This window comes from Geospiza fortis, unplaced genomic scaffold (assembly GCF_000277835.1).
Source record: "Geospiza fortis unplaced genomic scaffold, GeoFor_1.0 scaffold112, whole genome shotgun sequence".
NCBI classification, from domain to species: domain Eukaryota; kingdom Metazoa; phylum Chordata; class Aves; order Passeriformes; family Thraupidae; genus Geospiza; species Geospiza fortis.
The window spans coordinates 15,309,651-15,332,004 of NW_005054298.1; the positions used below are offsets into that span (position 1 = coordinate 15,309,651).

General features: G+C 37.2%; 2 protein-coding genes across 6 annotated transcripts in view; one reads left to right on the forward strand and one right to left on the reverse strand.

Annotated features, from left to right (window-relative positions):
- Positions 1–13,575, forward strand: part of SLC4A10 (solute carrier family 4 member 10) — a 166,560-nt gene extending 152,985 nt beyond the window's left edge. For 4 of the 5 annotated variants that reach the window (XM_031057835.1, XM_031057838.1, XM_014306731.2 and 1 more), the window contains 5 exons: positions 1,342–1,515; positions 2,141–2,263; positions 5,002–5,069; positions 6,763–6,879; positions 11,321–13,575. In XM_031057835.1, the coding sequence (XP_030913695.1) occupies positions 1,342–1,515; positions 2,141–2,263; positions 5,002–5,069; positions 6,763–6,879; positions 11,321–11,387 (549 nt within the window). In that variant the 3' untranslated portion in view covers positions 11,388–13,575. Of the gene's footprint in view, positions 1–1,341; positions 1,516–2,140; positions 2,264–5,001; positions 5,070–6,762; positions 6,880–10,377; positions 10,404–11,320 lie in introns of all 5 variants that reach the window. The other variant, XM_031057842.1, reaches the window with a different exon arrangement.
- Positions 13,576–15,558: 1,983 nt separating this feature from the next.
- Positions 15,559–22,354, reverse strand: part of DPP4 (dipeptidyl peptidase 4) — a 40,092-nt gene continuing 33,296 nt past the window's right edge. Inside the window, exons 23-25 of the mRNA XM_014306574.2 lie at positions 17,913–17,985; positions 17,598–17,671; positions 15,559–16,755 (exon numbers count right to left, since the gene is read on the reverse strand). Coding sequence (XP_014162049.2) covers positions 16,657–16,755; positions 17,598–17,671; positions 17,913–17,985 — 246 coding nt within the window. The 3' untranslated portion in view covers positions 15,559–16,656. The remainder of the gene's footprint in view (positions 16,756–17,597; positions 17,672–17,912; positions 17,986–22,354) is intronic.

Consider the following 22,354-nt stretch of genomic DNA (forward strand, 5'->3'; position numbering starts at 1 on the left):
GTGTAGTTTGGCTTTTACTGAGGTTTAAATAATTTCAATTTAATATGGTTCAGCTGTTTCTCAGAACCGGCGTATGAGAGAGGACACTACACTATTGAGGAGTGTTTTTAAGACATGCTGAAATCTGGCTATCTTTACTTGGAAAAGTGATAGCATACCCCTCCTTATCTTCCTCCCCCATGCTGGGATAAGGAATAGAGATTTGATAAGATGGCTTTTGTGGGAGGATGTGCTTTTTGCTGTTTCTGTGAAAAAGGAATACACTCAAATCTGACTAAATTATAAGCCTTTAAAAAAATGCAGTTTGCACATGCTCAATAAAAATATCCAAAACTTGACATTGCTGAAGGCTGTGTGAATATAATATGGCTCATCCATGCAGGAAGAATTGGTGTATCACCATAATCACTGTGCCATGACATAAATGTCTCGGGTCAGTATGGAGCCAAATAGGCCTGAAAAATAGGAACCTCTCACATACATTCCTAGCAGCTTTCTGGCATTCATTCCCTTTTTTTTTTTTTTTTCATTTTCTTTTTTTTTTTTCCATTTTCTGTTTCTGGTTTTGTGAATAAAGTGAAATATGGAGAAGAAAACAGCCTGGGATAAAGTGTCTGGTGAAGTAAAAGAAAAATTGTTCATTTGCAGGAAATAAAAGACAGCAGAGGTCTCTCCATGAGCAGCCTTTTATGTGCCAAAGGAGGCAGAGCTCAGTTGTTGACAAAGGAGTCTAGGATGTATTAGGAAAGAAGTGTGATAGTGCACATGCCCAACAGGATCAACCAGCTTCCATTCAGTTGGAGTCACAATTGATGCAAGACCACTCTGGAGTCTGGCTTTGCCTGATGTTAAGAGTTCATGATTTCAAAGTAAACACCTCTGTGTGTAACATCCCAGTGTAGTGACAATGTGTGTAACATCCAATGAACAGGGTATTTCCTGCAGTATAGAATGGATAGAATGTAATTCAGCAGAGTTCAGTGTCTCAGTACATCTGCAATACAACCTAGGGAGGCACATGTGTATTCAAATGGAAAGGCATTGAAGTATGACTAACCAAGTAATTAAACTCTACTTAAGTGACACATTTCTCATTCGTACTCTGGTGGCTCAGTGGGTGAGAAGACAAGTCCTTTGCCACTGCTGGACTAGTCTAGATTAAAGCTTTATGGTTGTTACCGAGGGACTCTCTTCTGTGCTGCTGAAATTATGTAGTTCTTGCCTTTAGAATAACAAGACAGATTCTTTGGATATTCAGGATCTCTGAGGCAGTGTGTGAATGCCAGCATAGATGATCCTACACCTCATTTTGATCCAAACGTGTAAAATTTTCTCTTTCAGCTTTTTGACAGGATAAAGTTATTCTGGATGCCTGCAAAGCACCAGCCAGATTTTATTTATCTAAGGCATGTTCCTCTTAGAAAGGTCCATCTCTTCACTATAATTCAGCTGAGTTGTCTTGTGCTTCTCTGGATTATAAAGGTTTCAAGAGCTGCCATTGTCTTTCCTATGATGGTATGATTTTTTTATTTCCTCTAAAAATACATAATTATTTTCACTTGTGGATAATTATTATTGAAAAAAATATATTTTTGGACAGTTAACTATAATATTGCATTGATTCTGTGTTCAAGGAAAATTTATAATGTATTAAGTAGTGAAAAAATTGACATTTAACCTCTGCTTTGTTAAAAGTCACATATCCAATGTGTGGATATCCCAACTTATATTTTCTTAGGGAAAATTTTTCTTTCAAAGAAAAAATACTAAAATTTATTTGAAATTTTTTATTTAAGGAATATTACTAAATCCTGTTACAGAAAACATTCACTTATTAAGGAAGACTGCTTACTGAACTGAGGACCCTAACAATTCTGTGTTTTGGGATAAATAACAGTGGTCTGCTGCTTAAGTGATTTCTCTGATGATAATAGAAAATAGAACATATTTGCTGACCTCAGTGATTGTTATGCTTCAAACCATACTTCATTTGAACAAAGGAATAGCAGCTGTTAGCTTATTCAAACTAAGGATAAAATTCTAGCTCCAAACTGGTCACTTGCGAAAGAATTCCTCTACAAGTCTATTTGTCTGTTTTACTTGTTTAATTTCCTAATTTTTTGAATTAATATCTTTTCAGGTCCTAGCTTTGGTATTTGTCCGAAAACTCATGGATTTCTTTTTTACCAAGCGGGAGCTCAGTTGGTTAGATGATCTGATGCCTGAGAGCAAGAAAAAGAAACTGGAAGATGCTGAGAAAGAGGTGGGTCATGGTTTCAGGTTTCTTTGTCTGTAGCAATTTATCAATTTCTCCTCTAGACGTGTAGAGAAAATTCTGTAGGGCACATTCCACGTACCAAGCAGATTTGTTGAAAGTATCTAAGTGTAACATTGTCATATTTTGCATAAGTGCTTTTAAGGTTACAAATCTGATAGGCTTAGGTGATTGTGTAGATTCTTAGGCTGCCATACTGTCATATAAAATATTATCCACAGTACTCCTGGGGATTGCTTCTGAGACCCACTCAGATGGTGTGCAGAGATGAACTTATGCCTGTAGGAAAGCCCTCAGATCCTAGCCCTGGGGCACTTGGATGCTGCACTGGGCTGGGTCTCATCCCTGCAGGAGATGCTGAGGAAGGAAGTGCAGATTTTAAGGCCTGTGGATGTCCCAGCTGTCTCTGAGCCTTACACAGGGCACAAGGCATCGCTCCGTGCCCTTGCTCAGCAATGTCATGACCCTGTGCAGTGTCCCAGTTACACTCTGGGCCAGAGCTGTCCTTCTGCTACTGCAGAAACAATTCATTTTGTAATGAAAAGGTCAGTAACCCTGCTAACCCCGTTAACCAAATGCTCAGACTCACATCTTGTGGCATTACCACCCAGGTGGCTGCTTCAGATCTGGACTCCTCATCTATTTCAAAGAATATGCTTTTCAGATAATTCCTTATCAACTTGAAAATTATCCTTAAGAATGCCCTGAGACATGATCCAAGACCAGTGAAATGAGTGTGTTAAGGGTTCCCATTAGTAGCTTTATTTGCAGAAACAGAACATGAGCTAATAATTTGAATGGGTAACTACACAAACTAGATTACTCTGCCTTTAGGATTGTTTCTTCTGTGACCTTTGACAACTCCCTGCCTCATCTGTAACCTGGTAACTCTCACCTTTGATTTCCTTGACACATTCAACATACTGTCATGGAATATATTTTGGAGAAAAGATTTTACCTATAAGAAAAATGCAGATGATTATTTACTATTTAGTATGTGCCTGTAAAACTACCAGGCTGAAATTAAAATTATGTGAATCATTGTTTTCTGCCTTGAATCAAAGCAGACCAGAGAGATGTTTCATCACGGTGTCTGTTGTCATCACAATTCAGAGTAACCAGAAGTAACCAAGGTAGCTCTCCTCATGTGGGTCTGGTTATTGGAAAGAATTCCTTGTTATACTTATGTTTTGCTTATATGTCACTTTCCTTCCCTTGCTTGATAGGATGGCATCAGAAAACAAAACTGGGAAAATCTACTGGTGTTACTTTATTTCATTCACTGTCTATTTTGAGAGGTTATTTTTACATATTTTGGCATTTCTAAATATTTAGAGCTATTATTAAAACTGTTCAACTGTCAAAAACTTATGAAGCTGTGAAGCCTGGAAATGACAAAATTAACTAGTAATAAAAAACTTCTGACATGTAGCCTAAGGAATTAATTGGAGAGTTGCTATCACACAGCTTTTAAAAATAGAAGTATTCTACCCACAAGAATATTCAGAAGTGTAGTTGACAGGATCTGAAACTTACTTGATTGGATCCTAATTTCATCACTTAAGTTGTTTTTATATTTTTAGGCCATGTGTTTTTCAGGGCTTTGTACATTTATAGTGGATGTGATACGTGCCTTCTCCTCACAGACCTCCTTTGGAAGCCACTTTGATGTTAATCAATTAAGTCAGATTTCTGAGACAAGAATGAACAAAGAACTTTCACATTTGAAGAAAAAAAATATTGTGACTTTTGAAATAGTTAAAATAATGAAGCATTGAAGAAACAAATTTCTGAGCAGAGAGAACTTAAATTCTATTGTTTTGGAAGACTGTACTGGCTCTTGCTGCTAATACCAAAAACCAGTGTTTGTGATGCACGTGGGCCTTTGGTGATCTGCCTGAAAATGATAAACTCTCTTTTTTAGCCAACCCATGCTTTCAGACAGGCACTGGTGAAAACTGTTACAAAGGAAAGCTGCTATAAAGAGAAGGAAGCTGTGGAGGTCTCTGGGTGTCTGTTGGGCTCACACACACACTGCAACAATTTAGAGCAGGATTTGATGGTCACCTTCCTGCCAAGGCTTGTTAACCCCCCAGCTGTGCTTATCCTGACCAGGGGTGTGGACATTGGGAATCCTCTTCTGGAGGTTGTTTTCCTTTGTTCTTGCAGGCAGGACGTGGCACTTGAGAGCTGCTCTATTCTTCCCCCCTTCTGCCAAGGCAGATTTGCTAAATTTGTAATTCCTTTACATATGGTTTTTGGTAGATTTATCTCCTAATTCTCTTCAAGTGAAAACTAATTTTGGGTCTCTTGTTTCACTACCTTTCACTGAAAAATCAGTATTAAAATCAGTATTATCAATATTAAAACTGTGTGTACAAACTTAAATAATCTTCCCTAACTTTTGCATGTAAACATCAAAGCATATATCCTGTTATCAGTGTTATTTAAAATTCACCAGACAGTTGTTCACTCACTGTTAGTAATTCTCCTCTTTATTGTTATAAAACAATGCTCTATTTGGCATTGGAAAATACCATTAAGTGAAGATACAACTTTTAAAATAGAAGGTTTTAAATGTCAACTATTTAAGTAAAAGTTGAAAAGTGTCTCACTTTAAGAACTTCAAATAAATACTTAAAGAAAATGAAAAGATGATTAAAGTACAGAAATTTCACCTTTCACAATTTCATATCCTGTCACATGTCTAAATTCCTTTGTTCCAGGAAGAGCAAAGTATGTTAGCAATGGAAGAGGAAGGGACTGTTCAGTTACCACTAGAAGGACATTACAGGTAAAATATACCTTTCCTCTTTTAGGTGAGTTGCAATTAAATAAAGTAAAAATGCCACAATATTTATTCATAATTCTTACTGAATATCAGGAGAATGTTTGTTTGGTACTGATAGATGAACTGAACCACACACTACAGCATTTAACAAGGTCAGCCCTTTTCCAGCCTTTCCACACGATCTCACATTCCCTAGGAAAAAGACACACTAGTCAGAAAGCTTCCATTGGACAGGACTGCAGGATTAGACTGTTCACAATGAACTTTGGCTTCTGACATGCACAGTGCAAAAGGAAGATGTAGAGCAGGTCAAACCCTTCACCCTGATGCAAGCATGGATCCAGGAAAGATTTTGAAAACGCTGCAGAAAAACTAGGTTCTTACAGTATTACATTGTAAAACATTCTGATTCAATCCTGTTATGTAAGATAATGAGTGAATCAAGAGCTGTCCCGGGTAGATAAAGCATAATGCAGGGTTGACACAACTAAAAAAGCATGAACATCTATGTTATAGATAGTAATAATATATGTTGCCAGCCCATAAGGAATGAATATAATTTAAAGGTTTCAGAAATAAATTCTTAATAAAAGATCCGAAATATCTGGTGACGGTAACCTCTGCATGAATGTGAGTTTAGAAACATCATCTTTGAGTGGCCTTCTCTCTAACATTTTAACACAAAGTTACCATAATGTCTCCTAATGCAAATCGGGAGATTTGTAATTTGTGTCTCTGAAAAATCCCAGCCTATTCCTTTTGACTCTTCACACTACTAATAGTCTGGTTCTTTTCTTGTTTTGTCCATACCTTCTTGTTGTAATTTATATTAGCAGTATGTAGCTTAATTTATCTTGCACTGTGATCTCTATTGGTCTCCATTGTGTGTGGTCGTTGGTAGAGTTGCCTGGGTAATACCTGACTCTGTACTGTAAGGGTTGCAGTCCTGTAGCTAAAAGCAAGAGTCAAGATACTGGTGATTAAAGTGGTTCCCCAAAACAAACAGCAAGTTTACTGAGGGTTTACTGAGGGTTTACTGAATGCCAAGTAACCATGAAGTCAGGAATAATGTACAGGCAACCCCTTAAAACATTTAAGACTTTTTTATTCTTAAGTGTATAAATACATGTTTGGAGCTGTCCAGGTAAAGCAAAGAGCATAATGGCTACAAAGTGCTACTTAATACAACTGATTTGTTTAATTGGGGAATTTTTATTAGCTCTATTAAATTAAATATTAAAAAATATTTAAGCACTCTTGAATATTTTATTTTGTTAAGGATTTTGATTGCTTTTAAAAGAGTTTTAGAAGTAGGTGGAGTTTCAGAGCATAAGTAGGACTTTTTGGGATCGTGTTTAATCCAGTGATGCCACTTTCATGCTGTGAGATCTTGGGCAATAGTTAATTTCACACTTCTTTATTTTTCTCTTGTTTATTAGTTGGTAGTGATAAATTTTATTGATGTTACTGTGATTAATTGCTGTTGAAGGAAGAAAATACTTTAAAAGTGCTAAGATGTTCTGAAAGAATATTTAAGTAATTGTTCAGGACTTCTGAAGTTTAACATAGTCTCTTAACTTACACTGCACTTAAATATTGTCATCACTATCAGTTTTCAAGGACTTTTATTGAGTTAATAAGTAACAAGACTGATTGCTGATTGTTTTATTGTGTATTTACTTTCATTCTTGTCTAGAGATGACCCATCTGTGATAAACATTTCTGATGAAATGGCAAAAACTGCTGTGTGGAAGACATTGTTGATATCCTCAGAGAATGCAAAAGATAAGGAGTCAAGCTTTCCTTCTAAAAGGTCTTAATTTTTTTAAACTTCATTATACTTTATATATTGATGTCAAACCAATATTATAATATTTTACCAGGGATTAGAAAGATTTTTAGCATTTTGCAGTTTTATTTCTTATGTCCAGTCATAATATTCTGAGCTCAAAACACAAATTCACTATTAATTTAAAAACATAAATCAAAAATATTTGCATGGTACTTAGTTATGTTCCAGTGGAAAATGAAGCTGAGCATGCCTGATGCTTGTGTAATGAACCACCAGCCTCCACCTGGATATTGCATTTCTTCTGCTTGCTTTTGTTCTTTCCTCTTGAAAAAGAAGTGATCATCACTGCCCTGGAAATAGCTGTATGAAGAACCCAGTACTCTGAATGCAATCTAATAATATTTGGAGTGAAAATAATTTTATGATTGCATTATTTCTTTACATTTTTCTGCCTACTTCACTTGTACTCAAAACAGTTAAATAATTTTAGATTTTAGTCCAGTAAAATGAAGACACATTATTTTATCTGTGCTATGGAGTTATGACAGGAATAAGAAAATATCAAATTCAAGCACAGTGTGATTTTCTAAGAGAATTTTTTCCTCTGCTTCCATAAATTTAAAATGTAACTATTTTCTATTTAATTGTTTTGTATCACACTTCTGTCATAAGCTCCCCTTCCTAATCACTCTAGAAGCTGATTCCCCAAAGGTAAGACCCCAACCCCAACCTTTTCCTTGATTGTGTCTTCCAATTCAAAATGGTGTCACCTTGGAACCCAAATGAGTTGACTTAGTGTAGTTTTTGGGGAGACAGGATGAGAAGAAATTTCAAATAAGAATGTAAAATGTCTTCATTAAAGTCCCAAGTATTAGAATTTGAAATTTGGTCAGTATTTAAAATTGTGTATTTAAATAGTGTAGTGTATCAAATGTCAAACTGCATTTATTCCTAGTCATCTTTTTTAAAATGCAGAATTATATTCTGCCCATTTCTAAATATACTTTTCAAAAGCCCATGTTTGAAATAGCTAGTCATTGTTTCAAGGTGAACAGATGCAGTAAGAGAACACTTGTACTGATAGTGTTTTTTAATTTTGTTACCCTAAAATGGCATGCTGCCTTTCAGAGTTGTTCCTTTCCCTGCACTGCATAGACAAGACTGAGCAGTTGATGACCAGAGAACCTTCATTTCAGGCACCCATGGAGCAGCCCACCAAAGTGGTCATTTTGTTGATATTTCACTGAGAGTCAAAATAGCCTAGTTCTTGTTTGCCTTTCACCTAACACATGGACTGAAAAGGATCATGTCACTGAAATCAGTGTGGTGCATGGGAGGAGGATCTACTGGAGGGTTTTCTTATGCCAAGTGCCTCTGCTGTCCAGGCTGTGAAAGCCTGGAGAAAGAGAAGAACCTGATGTGGTACATTCACAGCCCCTGGGTACAGAGGAGTTTTACTTTTCCTGGTGGATGTTGCTTTCTTTGGTGGTACGACAGATGATGTAAAGATGACCCTCTGAACAAAGAGCATCCACATAGATTGTGGCTCAGATAAGAGATTTGCCCTTTAAACTGCAGTGAAACAGAAACTAATGAAATAGAAAATAATTTTCTAAAGATCTAATTTTCAATTTGTTCTTGTATCTTTGCTCTTGAAAACAAACACTCAGGAGAAAAGGTTTTTCTGGTTTTAGATATGAGTGTCCTATTGTAAACAAACAGTCTTAAAGACTCTGAAATCCTGCATTTTCAGGTGCTCTAGCTTGTCTCAGATTCTGAGAGAGAAGTAGATTCAACAAGCTTTAACCCTGAAAGACTTTTTTTCTGATAAGCAAAGCCATAAGCTACTTTAATCTTAAGTCATATTAGGGACAGAACTACAAAAATATTATAGAACATAATGCATGTATCATTAAATAAGGATATAATTCAATCCTAGGTGATTTGTGAGGGGAAAAAAAAGCTTGGAATGGTAGCAGTTGTAAGATAATTTTTGCAACTGATCAAGATCAGCAGTATTAAATTAACAATTTCTGCAGTGAAGGGTACCTTATCATAGAGAGGGAAAAAAATCTCATTTGAAATAAATTTTGCTGGTGCTTTGTGAAGTTCAACTACATAACATTTTGTATTCCCTTTCTGCTGTCAGTTCTGCTTCCTTATATCTCAAAACATTATTAAATGGGGATAATTAAATTATGATAGTATACTATGATTTTATGTAATGCCTGTTATGCAAGGCATTGACCAATTAACAAGAAGTTACTCATAGTAATTAAATGCTGAGTTGACTTGGCCAATTATAAACTAAGATCATCTACAAAAAGAGATTTTAGACAGGAAGGGTTTATACAAATGACTTCCCAGTATGATGCATGGATAATTTCTATCACAAATGTGCCCTGGCGCTGATTCTGTGAAGTAGCATAGTGTGAGAGAGCTCTTACATCCCAGGCTCCTGAATGCTTTTACCTGTCTAAAGAGAGGACTTAGAAGGGATTCAGTCAAGTTGCCTAGCCATAGAGGCACCTGAACTCTACAATTTTCCAACCTTTGTTTTTTTATCACTGAAATTCTCAGGGACCTAAAGGTCTGCCTTTGAGCCTTTCTTGGTAGAGTGGAACACCAAGGCACTTATCTGAAGCACAGCCCTCTTTGGTACATATAAATAAACATTCCTCTGTCTTTGCTCACAGTATTAAGCCCTTCAGAGACCAATTTCAAAGCATATGCACATCTGACCATGGACAGGAGATAGACTGGTCTTAGCTGGTCTTTTAAAGTACTGGAGAAAGATGCATCTGACACTTTGTAGATGATATGAGTGAGTTTCCTTTTCCACCTGAAGGTATGAAAATCCCACATCCCAGACCTTCCTGCTCAGGCGTGTTAGGCTACTCCCTTGGCAGGGAGGAAGAGAGCTCCAACCCCTTTACAGATCCACCAGTGACATGTTTTACTGGAAAAAGACTGGACTTGTCCTTTTTTTTTCAAATTTCTCAAGGCATTAAAGCCCACATCTGCAGGAGCTGCTCAGAGATGTGAATCCTAAATAGAAGGAAGACTTTCCTGGTATCACAGAGGCACCTAAAACGTGGAAATAATGTAGACTGTAAGGCACACAACACCTCAGTGTTTGCTTTTACTAAGCACAGGTAACTCCCTGCCTGCTGTACTGCTGCACTTTCAATTCACCCCCCCTGGAATTTGTTTGCATACCCTTTGTGTGCAGAAAGTGTAACGTACCCAATTCTATCACTGTTCTACAGAAGGTGACAGATTTGGCAGTTGAAGTGGCAGAAGTTGGTATTCTTTAGCTATTTCCATTAACACCTCTGGAAGCTGCCATAGGCATAGAAGTAAGCTTTGGCTGAACTGAATTGTATCTTAAAGCAATTTTTACGTGAAGAAAAATGTCAAATGGTTGTAGAATTGTGCATGAATCGCCGTAAGAATTTGAGACTTGATCTTGCTTTCTTTAAGCCTTGCGTAACTCAGCCTATTTCTCATTCATTCTAGTTAAGGAATTATTCCCATGAAACCTGGTAGGTTATGTGCTTGCTACAGGTTTGTTCTCAGAACCATCTGGTTTTCTTTAGATACCCTGCCACTCTTTGTTGAAGGCTTGATTTGCCTGTGTTGTGGAAGCCTCTTTGCATTTTCATGCTGTGATTGAGACTCATTGGAAGAACATGACTCTTTATTTATTTACGCTGTTGTAAATTAGGACACTCACACAAAAAATCATCTGCTTTGCACGTATATTGCTTTCTGTAGGCAAATCAACATTGTTTTAACTGGGGAAAAAAAAAAAGCTGAATCCAAATTTGAACTCTCGTTTAGTGTTCTGAATGATACAGCTTGTGTCTGATCTTTCAGGCTTTTTTTTTTATTTATTTCCTTATGAGGAAGTATGTATTACACTCCACATGGGGAATATTGTCTCTCCCCATCCTCCCCAGACTTCTGCTCTCCCCAATCAAGACTGAAAGCCAAATATTTGTTGGATATTGGCTTGCACTACTCTAGTTCTCTAGAGAAACACTCCTCCTAAATGTATAGTTGAACAATAGAATACAGTTTAGAGACAAGAAATACTTATTGTGACCTCTTGTTTGTTCCGTTTAAGAATGCCCTGGTATTGTCTGAGAACTATACCATTACCATTATTTAGTAAATTAAGTTGTATTTGCCAAAAAAGTAAAAATAAGTGGCTATGTTTGCTTGCATGCTGGCTGTCTGTACATCTTAAGTTCTTTACCTACCTTATCACTAAAATGCTGCCTGATGTCTTCTACACCATTCAGCACAGAAATTTTCACCTGCTTTCCCAGTTTGTGCCATGAAGCATGAAAAATAAAAGTATCTGTGCAATGTTGGTTTTCAGGTAGATTATATATATAGTTGAGTGTGTGATAGTGCTACCGTAACTCTATTTTTTTTTTCCCCTTTCGTTTCCTAGTGCTGAAATCAGAAAAGAGAAGAAAGCTGACTCAGGGAAAGGTGTTGACCGGGAGACTTGTCTATGACTTGCTCTTCAAGTAATTTTTTACAAACGAATTAAAGGAGTGCCACAACCACTAAATATAAATTATTTACCTTGTAACTTTTGTCTTTCATCTCAAACTAGCACAGGTAATGTAGTGCAATACTTGTCTCATTCCACCTCGTCTACCTTGTCTAGTATCAATGTAAATGTCTGCAGTAGCCAATGCAAAAAATCTTTGTGCTCGTTGCTGATCTTGGCCATTTATCAGTACTTGTATCAGAAATGTAAGAAGCAAATTTTCTTTCAAATTCAACTTTCCTGTTAATAGGTTTGTACTGTATTTTGCTACTTTTTCTGTGTGAGAATACTTAATAATCTTGATTCAAGATGAACTTGAAAACCTTTGTTCCAATTTTTTTTTTTAATCACTTAACTAGTAAATGATTTCAAGAGACCCAAACTGACGAGCAAACATTAAGAAGTTTATAAAATAACAACTGATCTGACCCTGTGAACAAACTAACAAGGATAATACTTTCCTCCTTAATCTGTCCATTTGAAGTCATGGATTCAGTTTTGCAAAGTGAATTGCAGGGTCAGATTCTGTATTTGTGAAGTTTTCCTTGATTTAATACAGTGTATTTAATATTAAAATTTGTATGTAACTGGAACATAGTCCTATATATATATATATAAAATTATATATTAAAGCATTTTCTCACCTTAGCTAAAGAACACCACCACATCCTTTGATGTGAAACATGGGTACAGTATTTCTTAAAATGCGATTTGTGATTACCGTATCTTGTATTGTATGAATGTTGCCATGGTAGGCCAAACAAATGCATTTTGTCACTAATCAATCCATTATTTTATAATAGGGAAAATTTTGTAGATACAAACTATACCCCACATGCAGTTTTATCACCTGCCCAATGATCTTCCTCTTTATTGCCTAAAATTCAGCCACATAAAGGACATATTTATATAGTCTTCTCTCCACTAACAACTGTAAACCTCTTAGTTTCAGAGATTGTGTATAATAATTAAATGGGTATCCTGCTGTTGTTTTGTTACAGCTCTTTATTATTCCATCAAGTACATATCAATTAAAAGATAAAAACAACATTGCAAAGTAAAATGTGGCTTTAAGGCTATTACATTTTTTGTAATGGATTTTGTTACTGCCTGATCCTTCAAGCTGTTCTTTTGTGTAAAAGACTGCGAGATTAGGTATTGAATGAATAGGGATGTGGAGCTGAAGTTTTATTGTGTTATTTGGAAATCACTGATTTTTAAATTTTTTAAGATAAATTTTTAAATTATTAAAATGAAAGCTAACTCTCAGTATTATGCTGTAACTTTGAATCCTAAAAATAAGAATTGTAGTCTTGCAATCTTCATAAGAACTCATCCATAGGGCTCTAACATTCCCCAGCTTTCCCAAATATGCAAATTTTCTATACACCTCATGAACAAGTTTTCCCATTCAGCACATTTAAAGTATTCCAATGGTTTTTTGTGTGTGTGTATGTTTTAATACTTTAGCCATAAATAATTGCATTTTGCTGCAAACTTAATAGGGTCACTGTTCTAAATTTACCTTAGCATTATCAAAGCCCATTAAAAGCCATTTTTATGGAGAAAAAAAATCTAATGGACGCAAAGAAGAATTCACATCTAATTCAATGTTTTGTATGTGTAAATTTAGGAAAAATGCTGATACATTAAGGTTAAATGCTTTGTTTTGTGTACTTGATGATAAATTGTAAGATTCCAATTGTTTTAAGGTTAGTATAGAAGCTCAATACTGGTTTGTCCTGAAAGCAGCCTGATGGTGTTTTAACATGTTGCTGACTTTGTTACAGATAATGTATACAATCAAAATGTATTAGCTTCACTTGACCAACTCTTAGAATATTAAGAAATCAGTGTATTCAATGGCATTCTGTATTTCTGTTCAGTATTTCAGAGTGGTTTTATTTTAAAACACTCTGGTTTTGCGTGAATTTAAGTGCTTTTCCAATGTTAATCTTAACGTTCTGAAATCACACACAATGTAAAGCAGATGTAGTGCTATATTTACTTCTAATTTCATATTCCTGCTCAAAATTACTCAACTTCTTGGATGTAATTTATTACAAAAGTTTATGTGTACATGTGAATAGACTATTGTGTTTTTCACAATTAAGATATGTTATGTGAAAATAAATATTTATCCTAACTAATTTTCAATTTTATTTTTTCTACTGCAAAACCCAGAAGAGGTTTACAATACCATGCAATATTTGAAATGTCTACCTGACCTGAATAGGCTTCACAAATTAATGAGCGGTAGAGCCCAGCATGGCTCTCTTTTCAAGTGGAATCTCACAGAAACATGCAAGGCTGTGAGTGTTGCTCCCTGGGTGGAGGTGGTGGTGATGTATTTGGTCTGACCAAGGACAGTAAGTGTGACACTGGGGACAGCTCAGAGCTCTCTGTCCCAGGAACAGAATGGGAACAAAGCTCCAATCTACTACTCATGAGCTGGTCCCCCTTCCTCCTGAGAGAGATGATGCAGACAAAGCAGGAGTAGTTGGATCTTTTTAGAGATCGATAGGTAAGGTCATACAATTTAAAACGCTTCTGCTCTTCTCAGAACAGTAAGTTTCTGCTACCGAAAAATTTAAGGCCATGAATCGCAGTACTACGTACTGTATTGACTCCATCTCACTAAATCCCTTTTGAGCTTCTTTACCAATTATTAAACCAAAGACTAAAAGTCTCCTAGCCTAAGAATGGTAACAGTGACACCTCAAACTTCTGCTGCTTCTCTTAGGATTCTACATGAAGTGTATTGTGCAACAAACTTAAAACATCCATTTCACATAGGAAAAAATACAGAGAAAACCCGTAATTGGTAGATGTGCAACTGACTAGCATGTTGCAATAATTCAGGCACAACTGACTTCTAGCTTTGGACATTAATGAAATGAGCTAGATATTTTCTGTGGCCTCAGTTTTAGTTATTTACCTGTGCTCATGCAGTTCAAGCAAGTTGTCAGTTCCCTGAAGCAGCTCTATCATCCTATTATTTTTGGAGCTGAGGGAGTTCTACCACAGTGAAAAATTAGACACTGAATTGATGTTAATTAAGACACTTACTATAGCAATGAAGTTTTCTTTTGTTTTGAAAGTTGTATCATTGTCCATTAGCAGCATATCTTAGAAGTTGCTTTCCAGACAAAGTAAGATAATTAGCATTGCATTATGTAATGCCTCCCAGGTAAGACAGTTAGAAAAGACTGAGGTATTGAGAGTACAGAGGAGTTTGCCAGTGAGATGCCAGAATCATTAACATAGGTCAGATGTAAAGAATTGCATCTTAGTGAAAGACTTAGACCATATGATTTCTAGTTTCACTGATTTTTTTAAATGTTTCTTTGATTATACTAATTCTTGCACTTATCTAATGAGAGCCTGGTGAAAGTAGTTTTTTGGATTACAGAAATATTTTTTTTTGCTTTTATGACAGTGTGAGTGATAACATTAAAATAAATCTTAACTATTTACCCTGGCATACGCAAGCCACATCATAATGATTATCTTTTCTTATAACCTGTCTCTATTGCTGGGATCTACCTTATACTGATACAGGTTTCTTTGCCTTGAGTCAAAAGAATGAGAGATGTGATGATAAAACCTCTTGGAGATAATTGACAGCCTGTAATCCTGTAGAACTTTAATAGTGGTGCCAGTCTACATTAGAGCCACTACTCCCTTGAACCCAAGATGGTATTTGTAAAACCCAGCTCCAGTATGCTTCAAAAAAATCCCAACAAACAGAACAAAACCACCCATCTTATTTTGTGAGTCAAGGAATTGTTAGCTTGTGAAAACAAAATCTGATTTTCTATTTGAGTCTTTCTCATTTAAGGACAAGCTGCACCAAGTGTCTTAACATTCTTACCCATGCTTTATCTGTCTGCATGAGTACTTTTACATTCACACCTAATGTCACTAATAACCCACAATACAGACATAATCAGATGCTGGCATGTAATACCAAGAAGCTAAGTGTTAGATAATCATGTCACACTCCATTATATGATACCATTACACAAAATCAGAAGCTTCACTGTAAGTCATCCTCAAAATTAATGGGATTAAAAAATAATTGAGTATTTTTTCGCTGAAGCAATATTTTCAATTATATGGACTACACCTCCTTTCATAAATTAATGTCTTTATTATTTTAAAGCAGCACAATTTTTAGTACAAGTGGATTGCATTTTTTCTATGCAAAATTAAGAAAACTAATCCTCAGATTAGATGGAGAAGCCTACCTGGAGTGCTGTAAAAAAAGCAGATATGTACTGGTAGGTGGTAAGGTTTTGCCAAAGAGCATGTTCACAGGAGAGTGACAGTCCAGCCCTTGCTGTAAGTGACTGCGAGTTCACATTGCAATGTTTTATGTTTCAGTGTAAGAACCAGTTCCTATTCATCAGTACATGAGCAACTTCTACATTAAAAAAATAGGGCTCTTGTTCCCAGAGGAGATTTTGCAGTGCATATTCCCAGTGTAGCAGCCATTTTTACTATAAAATAAACAAAAATAACAGTACTTTATGATAGCACACAAAGAAATTCAATGGCACTGGTTTGATTAGGTATCATCAAAACCTTTGGTGAAAGCTGGTTATGTGCTTGCCTTGCAAGAGTTCTGTAACTGTAATACAAGAGATTGCAGAGCAACCACACTCACTTCAGGAACTGCAGTGTAAAGTATTTCATTCTTCACATAATAACATTGCAGTATTCCTTATAACCCTTCTAAAATAATAATTATCAAGCCTTACGAATTTCTGCAAAAATGTTTCTTCATTATTTTCACAGAAATTACCCCAAGGTTCATTTAATTTTTGATGGAAACATTATTATTTTTTTATTTTGTGATGTGACATTTTTATCATTCCTTTCTCTAATATACAAACTGGATTGTTCCTCTTTTAGACTGAAATATCAGAAGGTAATTACTCTAGCAAGTACCATGCTTCCTAGAAGTCTGCAACATCATTCTGCTGATGTTAAGACCCGATTAAACAATCAATAAAAATGCAATAGTTGCTTGGCAACAGGAATCATGACAAAGATTAGCATTTCATTGTGTACACCGGTATCCCAAGAGCTGACTCTTGTCTCATCTTGATTTAGACTTGCTCAGAGTACATTATGTGAGGGTTTTCTGGAGAAGTACCACTGGCTCAGAGTACGTTATGTGAGAGTTTTCTGCAGAAGTACCATCATTAACAAGCACAATGCTGGTGCTAGTGCAGTGAGAAACACTGCTTTATGAAGTGGCTCATGTGGGTATAAATATGCTTATGTGCTTGACCGGAGATGGAATGGTCTTTGTCAGTGTACCACTGTGTGAAAGAGAAATACAGAGAATGTTAGTTGCCGCTACATCTAAATGATATAAATCAAAAATGACAGACATAAAAACCTGCACAGCCATTTAAAATGATCCTAGCATGAGGCTTTCAGCATAGAGGCAAAGACATGATGGGGTAGGAAGCTGCTATGACACTTAAGCTCCTTCTTTGCATGTGGGACATGCTCTGTTTTTATGCTGAAGGTGTAAAAACAACATGTGGCTTGTCCACATGGAGGGTAGATTCAACTGTGCAGTTACAAGGGGTGCCTGACCTCTCCCTCTGTGTGTCCTTTGAGTTTGGCTGAAAGAAAACCATGCACTTGGCCTCCTTCTACACATCATCCTCTCTAGCACTGCTCCTCTAGGGCTGAGAGAATGTAGGAAAGGAAAAGCTTGCACCTTAGTCTGAGAACTTCTACGCACAACATAAGAAAGGGCACATAACTGCTTGACTTACAAGTACAGTAAACACCAGATGTGATGGACAGGCTATCTGGGATTTTGCTGAAGCCAACCTTTCCTTTTATCCTATCTCTAAGACAGTATTCATTGCACTTAGGTATATGCAAAGTGACTGGTTATTTGTCTGAGAACACAAAAAAATTAAGAAAATGAAGGATTAGGTAAAAAGGATTGAATATGAGATGGTGTTGCTTTACAGTTTTTGTTGTGCAGAAAGAAAATACGTGCTTTATGTTCACATTTCAGTTACTGAACATGAAATGCAACTATATGAACTTTGATTTAAGAAGGCAATGAATTTATACCTTACCACAGGGGGCTTATGTTATTATTCTCATTTTCATAACAATAAACAAAACAGAACCATACCATTGCCTGAAAATCCACTTCAGCATCAACAAGAGCTTTGGAAATCTGTGCTGCTTGCTGAAAGTGAACATTATCTGAAAAGTGGAAGAGGAAAAGGTAAACAAAAACTGCTTTTTAATACTCTGGGGGAAAATCAAAGCAATGTACACACTAGACTCCCCAGCACTGCTGGCTGAAACACAGATTAGTTGCAGAAATCGGTATTATTTTATTGACGCAAATGTAACAGCCTTGCCCCTTCATGCTTTTGTTTTGTCAGTAGTAGAATTGCGAACCTGTCTGTAATACTAAAATGTCTAATTAACTGCAACTCACCATCTGCTGTTCCATGAATAAGGAGATATTCAACTTCCTTGAATTTTTCAGCTCTGGCCATTACTGTTGAACTCTGAAATTAAAGGAAAAAAAAAGAAAAAAGGTGCTATTTATGAGGGTATGACTTGCTACCAGCTGAATTTGATTTGTGTTGACACTGTCTGGGGTCCCTCAGCTCAAACCAAGCAGAGCCCTGCCTACGCCCCTCAGAAGTGCCAAGGGACACGGTCACACATCCAGGGCAGGGTGCCCACACTCCAAGCACCCCACACCTGCCTGCAGCTGCTACCAAGGTCATGGTGCCAAGGAACAGGCGGCTGCACAGGGGAAGAGCTCTGCAGTGAGGTTCACATTCAATCCATGGCCAGCACGGTGGTAGTAGCCGGCAGCACACCGTGTGCCATAGGTTTCCTGTTTGACTGCAGACAAGTTTAAAAAAATGTTGCCATGGCAACAGTGCACCCTGTGAGAGCAAGGAGCAGATCTTGCAGAGGCTACACATGTTATCTTCCCCAGAAGGTTCACCTGCAGGCAAGGCACCAGAGCTAATACTGCCTCAGTCTCCAGTAAAACTGGGTAACACGAAGTTTAGAAAAATGCGCTCTCCAAATATGAAATAGAAATGCCTGAACGGAAATCACTAGACTAAATCTCTAAATAGAAGTCAAGCTACATTTTGGGAATGGAAATATGATACAGTGATGAAAAGATGAAATAATCAGCAACTATGATTAATCGAGAAATTTAAAACATAGTAACAACATATTCCCTAGAACATTCTAGCTCGCCTAACTTGCTACTGTGACTAAAGAATGAAGACAGTGAGGATTGCAGATAAGATTTTTAATTTGGGCAAGGAAAGGGAGTAGGATGGTGCTCTGCCATGAGCAGAGAAAGAAGAGGAACAACAGGGACAAGACATTTTAGGCTTGATAAGACAACCAGTTAATCTGGCAAAAAAAAAATACAAAAAATTATGAACAGAAGAATTTAGCGACTTGCTTTTCTTCCTAGTTTTGTACTAAGGCTGTATCCTTGCACAAGGATTAGTATCCCAAAAAAGTCAAATACATTATACTGCCAAGACAAGAAGTGTTCTGACTTCCTTGTCTCTTGTACACTCGTGAATCTTTAAAGCAAGTACAAATATTAAATTTCTTTTGTCATGGCAGAATGATGTACCAGAACCCTTCCATACATGAAGTAAGTTCTTTGTATGTATTCAACGAAATCTAAAAACCAAGTTCAACAGACAGGGCAAAAAACCCCCACCCTCCAGTCTGTAACACTGCAGTTGCCCTCTTTTGGTAGACAAAGGCTAGAGAGTACCAGAAATCCAATATATGGAAATCCACCAAGAGTGGAAGCATGATACTTTCCATTTAGATGATTTGGTATCATGGAGTAAGAGTGAGTGCCAAAATATGGAGAAAGCACTTTGATGCACTGAGGAGCACTGGTAAACCAGCTCACCAAAAGAACAAATGAGAAAGAAATGGCCTAGTGAGATTAAAGACAAAAAAACCACCGACAACCAAAAAGAAAAAGCCAAAACAACCAGTATCCTTTGAGTACATAATTTCCCACATGTGCAGAGGGAAAATGGATAGACCACCTTGCTAGGCTTTCTTGCAGAAAAGCAATGCTGTTTTAAGTAAACCTTCTGTGAGCAGAAGTCTGATTTAAGCTACACTTCTGAGAACCTGACTTGGCAAAAGCAGTTTTAGAAAGAGGATGTCACTATTTTTCTTCTTCAGGCATTAAATAAAATAAAGTTATTTGTAAAAATACTTCAGAAAGAAGAAGCATATGAGATACTTTCTCTGCTTTTTTATCACTGGTGATAGTTCACTTGCTGTACTCACACTTGACATGAAGAGTCCCTTCCCTAAAACATGCTTTAAGGACACCGTACCTTTGTGTCCTTAAAGAAGGTTGCAAGATAGGGAGCACTTTCAGGTAGGCACAGTTAGACAACAAAGCAACAGCAGCTGAACAAACCTTAAGTGGACAGCAAAAAAAAAAAAACTCTATTTACTACCTCTGTTTTACAGTTACACAGCTAGGACAAAGGCTCTGAAAAGGTAACGTGAACAAGTACTGAGAATTAGGCCCTGCTGAGTGTAACTGGCTTTTCTAAAGATCACACAGCAGTCAACATTTTATCAGCACTCCACAAACAAGTTAAGGTTTGGCTGAAATTGAAGGTCTCTCTCCCTTTAGCATATTCTCAGATAATAGAACAAATGTCAAATCAGTACAAGATGGCATATTTACAAAATTGTACCCTGTTTTGCATAACCTAATGATGCAGCAGTTCTTAAGGACTGAACATTTCAAATCTGCTAGAAAAAGATTGCCAAATCTATGACTGTTTCAAACACTTGCCAAAAGCATATCAAATTCAGAGTGAACTGCAAAATAATGTTCTCACAAGTTGAACAGTCTCTTCAGTATGCTTTACATGGCTACTGTGTCTGACCTCCAGAGCTCTGCCCTGATTCAGTCTCAAGTCTTTTGCATCAGGGATATTTCTTCCAGGCCACCAGATTCTCTGCCATTCAGTTTAGGATTATATTAGAAGCACCACCCATGCTTGTTTCTCTTTTTTACAAAGCTCTAATTTTTAATAGTTTACAACGACCTTAAAAGACACTGAACATACCTAATTAGCCCGCTTAGGAGCGTGAGTCCTCCCTCAGACTTGACTCCTGACAAACAATATCTAACATCTCACATTCTCTGCATTCCATAAAGTAAAACCTAATGTCACAGTAATACAAAGGCAGGATGTACCCCTCTTACCGCAACAAGTTTCTTGAGTCTATATGTTCAGTCATTAATAATACTCTACATGTTAGGAATGTGCCTAGCAGTGTTCATCTTCTCCAAGCACGTGCATACACCATCTCATTTCTTTTAAATCAGGGTGCATACTACAGTTTATGCAACTTTTCACTTTTCATGCCAGCTTTACAGCAATGCAGCAGGATAGAGAATATATGATGTAGCACACAAACCTGACAGCACAGAGTTAGCAGTGCAAGCTTTAACAGCTTCAGCTGTATGTACTAGCTTTCAGTACAGATTCTGCATTCACCTCAAAAACCATTCATTTCAGCAAACAGCTCTCATAAGTGTCAAGGGGCCAGGAGGCTGGCTATTGGGACTGGGACATGGATCAAAGGGGCTGTGAGCCAGGAACATACTGAAGTCAGCAAGGATCTTCAGCAATAACAAAATCCCACAGCACAGTCACTGAGGCTACATGAAACAACAAACTCACTTCTCAAGCTACCCCACCCTCCAGGTTAAAAGTAAAGTCCAAGTACCAAATTATTGGTAGCTTTTAACAACAAACGAGGATTTAAGTTGCATTTTCCTTTCTCTAGGAGCAGCAGCAAAGTGTGACAATCTGATCTAGGCAATTACTCCTCCTCCATCTAGCCACCATTCTCCCCAATTAGTCCTCTGAGTAACACATTTGAAACCTTTAGCTCTTTGGTACTGGCAGTTTCAACGTGGCCATTGCCAGCAATGGATACCATGCCAAGAAAATCCGACTCCTGGCTTGAAAGGATTAAACAGTCCTCTGTTGCCATCTGTGCCGTGAAGCTGGTGAGTGACTTTGTGCACCCAGAGCGTTAACGTTCGTTCTGCACAGCGACAGGAACTCGTATTTACACTGCTACCTCGCAGACCTCCTACTGTTCCCACTGCCTTAAAGAAACACATTTGGAAAAAGGCAGGCAGGAGGCTGCAGGCTGCTGGTCAGTTCCTGCTGGGCCCAATAGCTCAGTGGTTAGAAGCGGGAGACAGACACACTACCAAGTTGTCCAGCAGTCACTACCATTGTCCCCAGTCCTGACCAGAACATCTCATAGAGCAGTTGACAACACTAGAGTACTGTAAATATATGTCAAACCACTTGTTTCAGTACATATATGTATATATTTGTATGTTTTATCAAACTATTAAAACAATGCAACAACCCCCACCCTTTTTTCTACCCATGACACTTTTTTAATGCACACAAGAGTGCTACCTGTCTTCTACCCTGCTTACCAACCCAAGCACAGAGAATGCTCTATTTCCTCCTCTAACATCAATGTTTGGTTCCAGTATCACCATGGCTGGTCTGTGAAACAGTTTTCTGTGAAACATTTCAATAACCAGGGCACAAAGTACCCCTGAGATTCCTCACAGTTCTCCCATAGCCACTGTATTTTCACCTCAGCCTGAAGTTTCCCAAAACCTAACAGAACATTTGGTTGCTCTGCCCTATGCCCAGCTACCTGTGACTGCAAAAAGCCCTTGAGGCAACAAAAATCATCTGGCACATGGAAGAGCAAGTCAAATTACATTAGACCAAGTCAATTAGATTAATCACGCTGCAACAAGGACGAACAATGTACGTGCAATTTGCTTTCAGCAGTACAAAT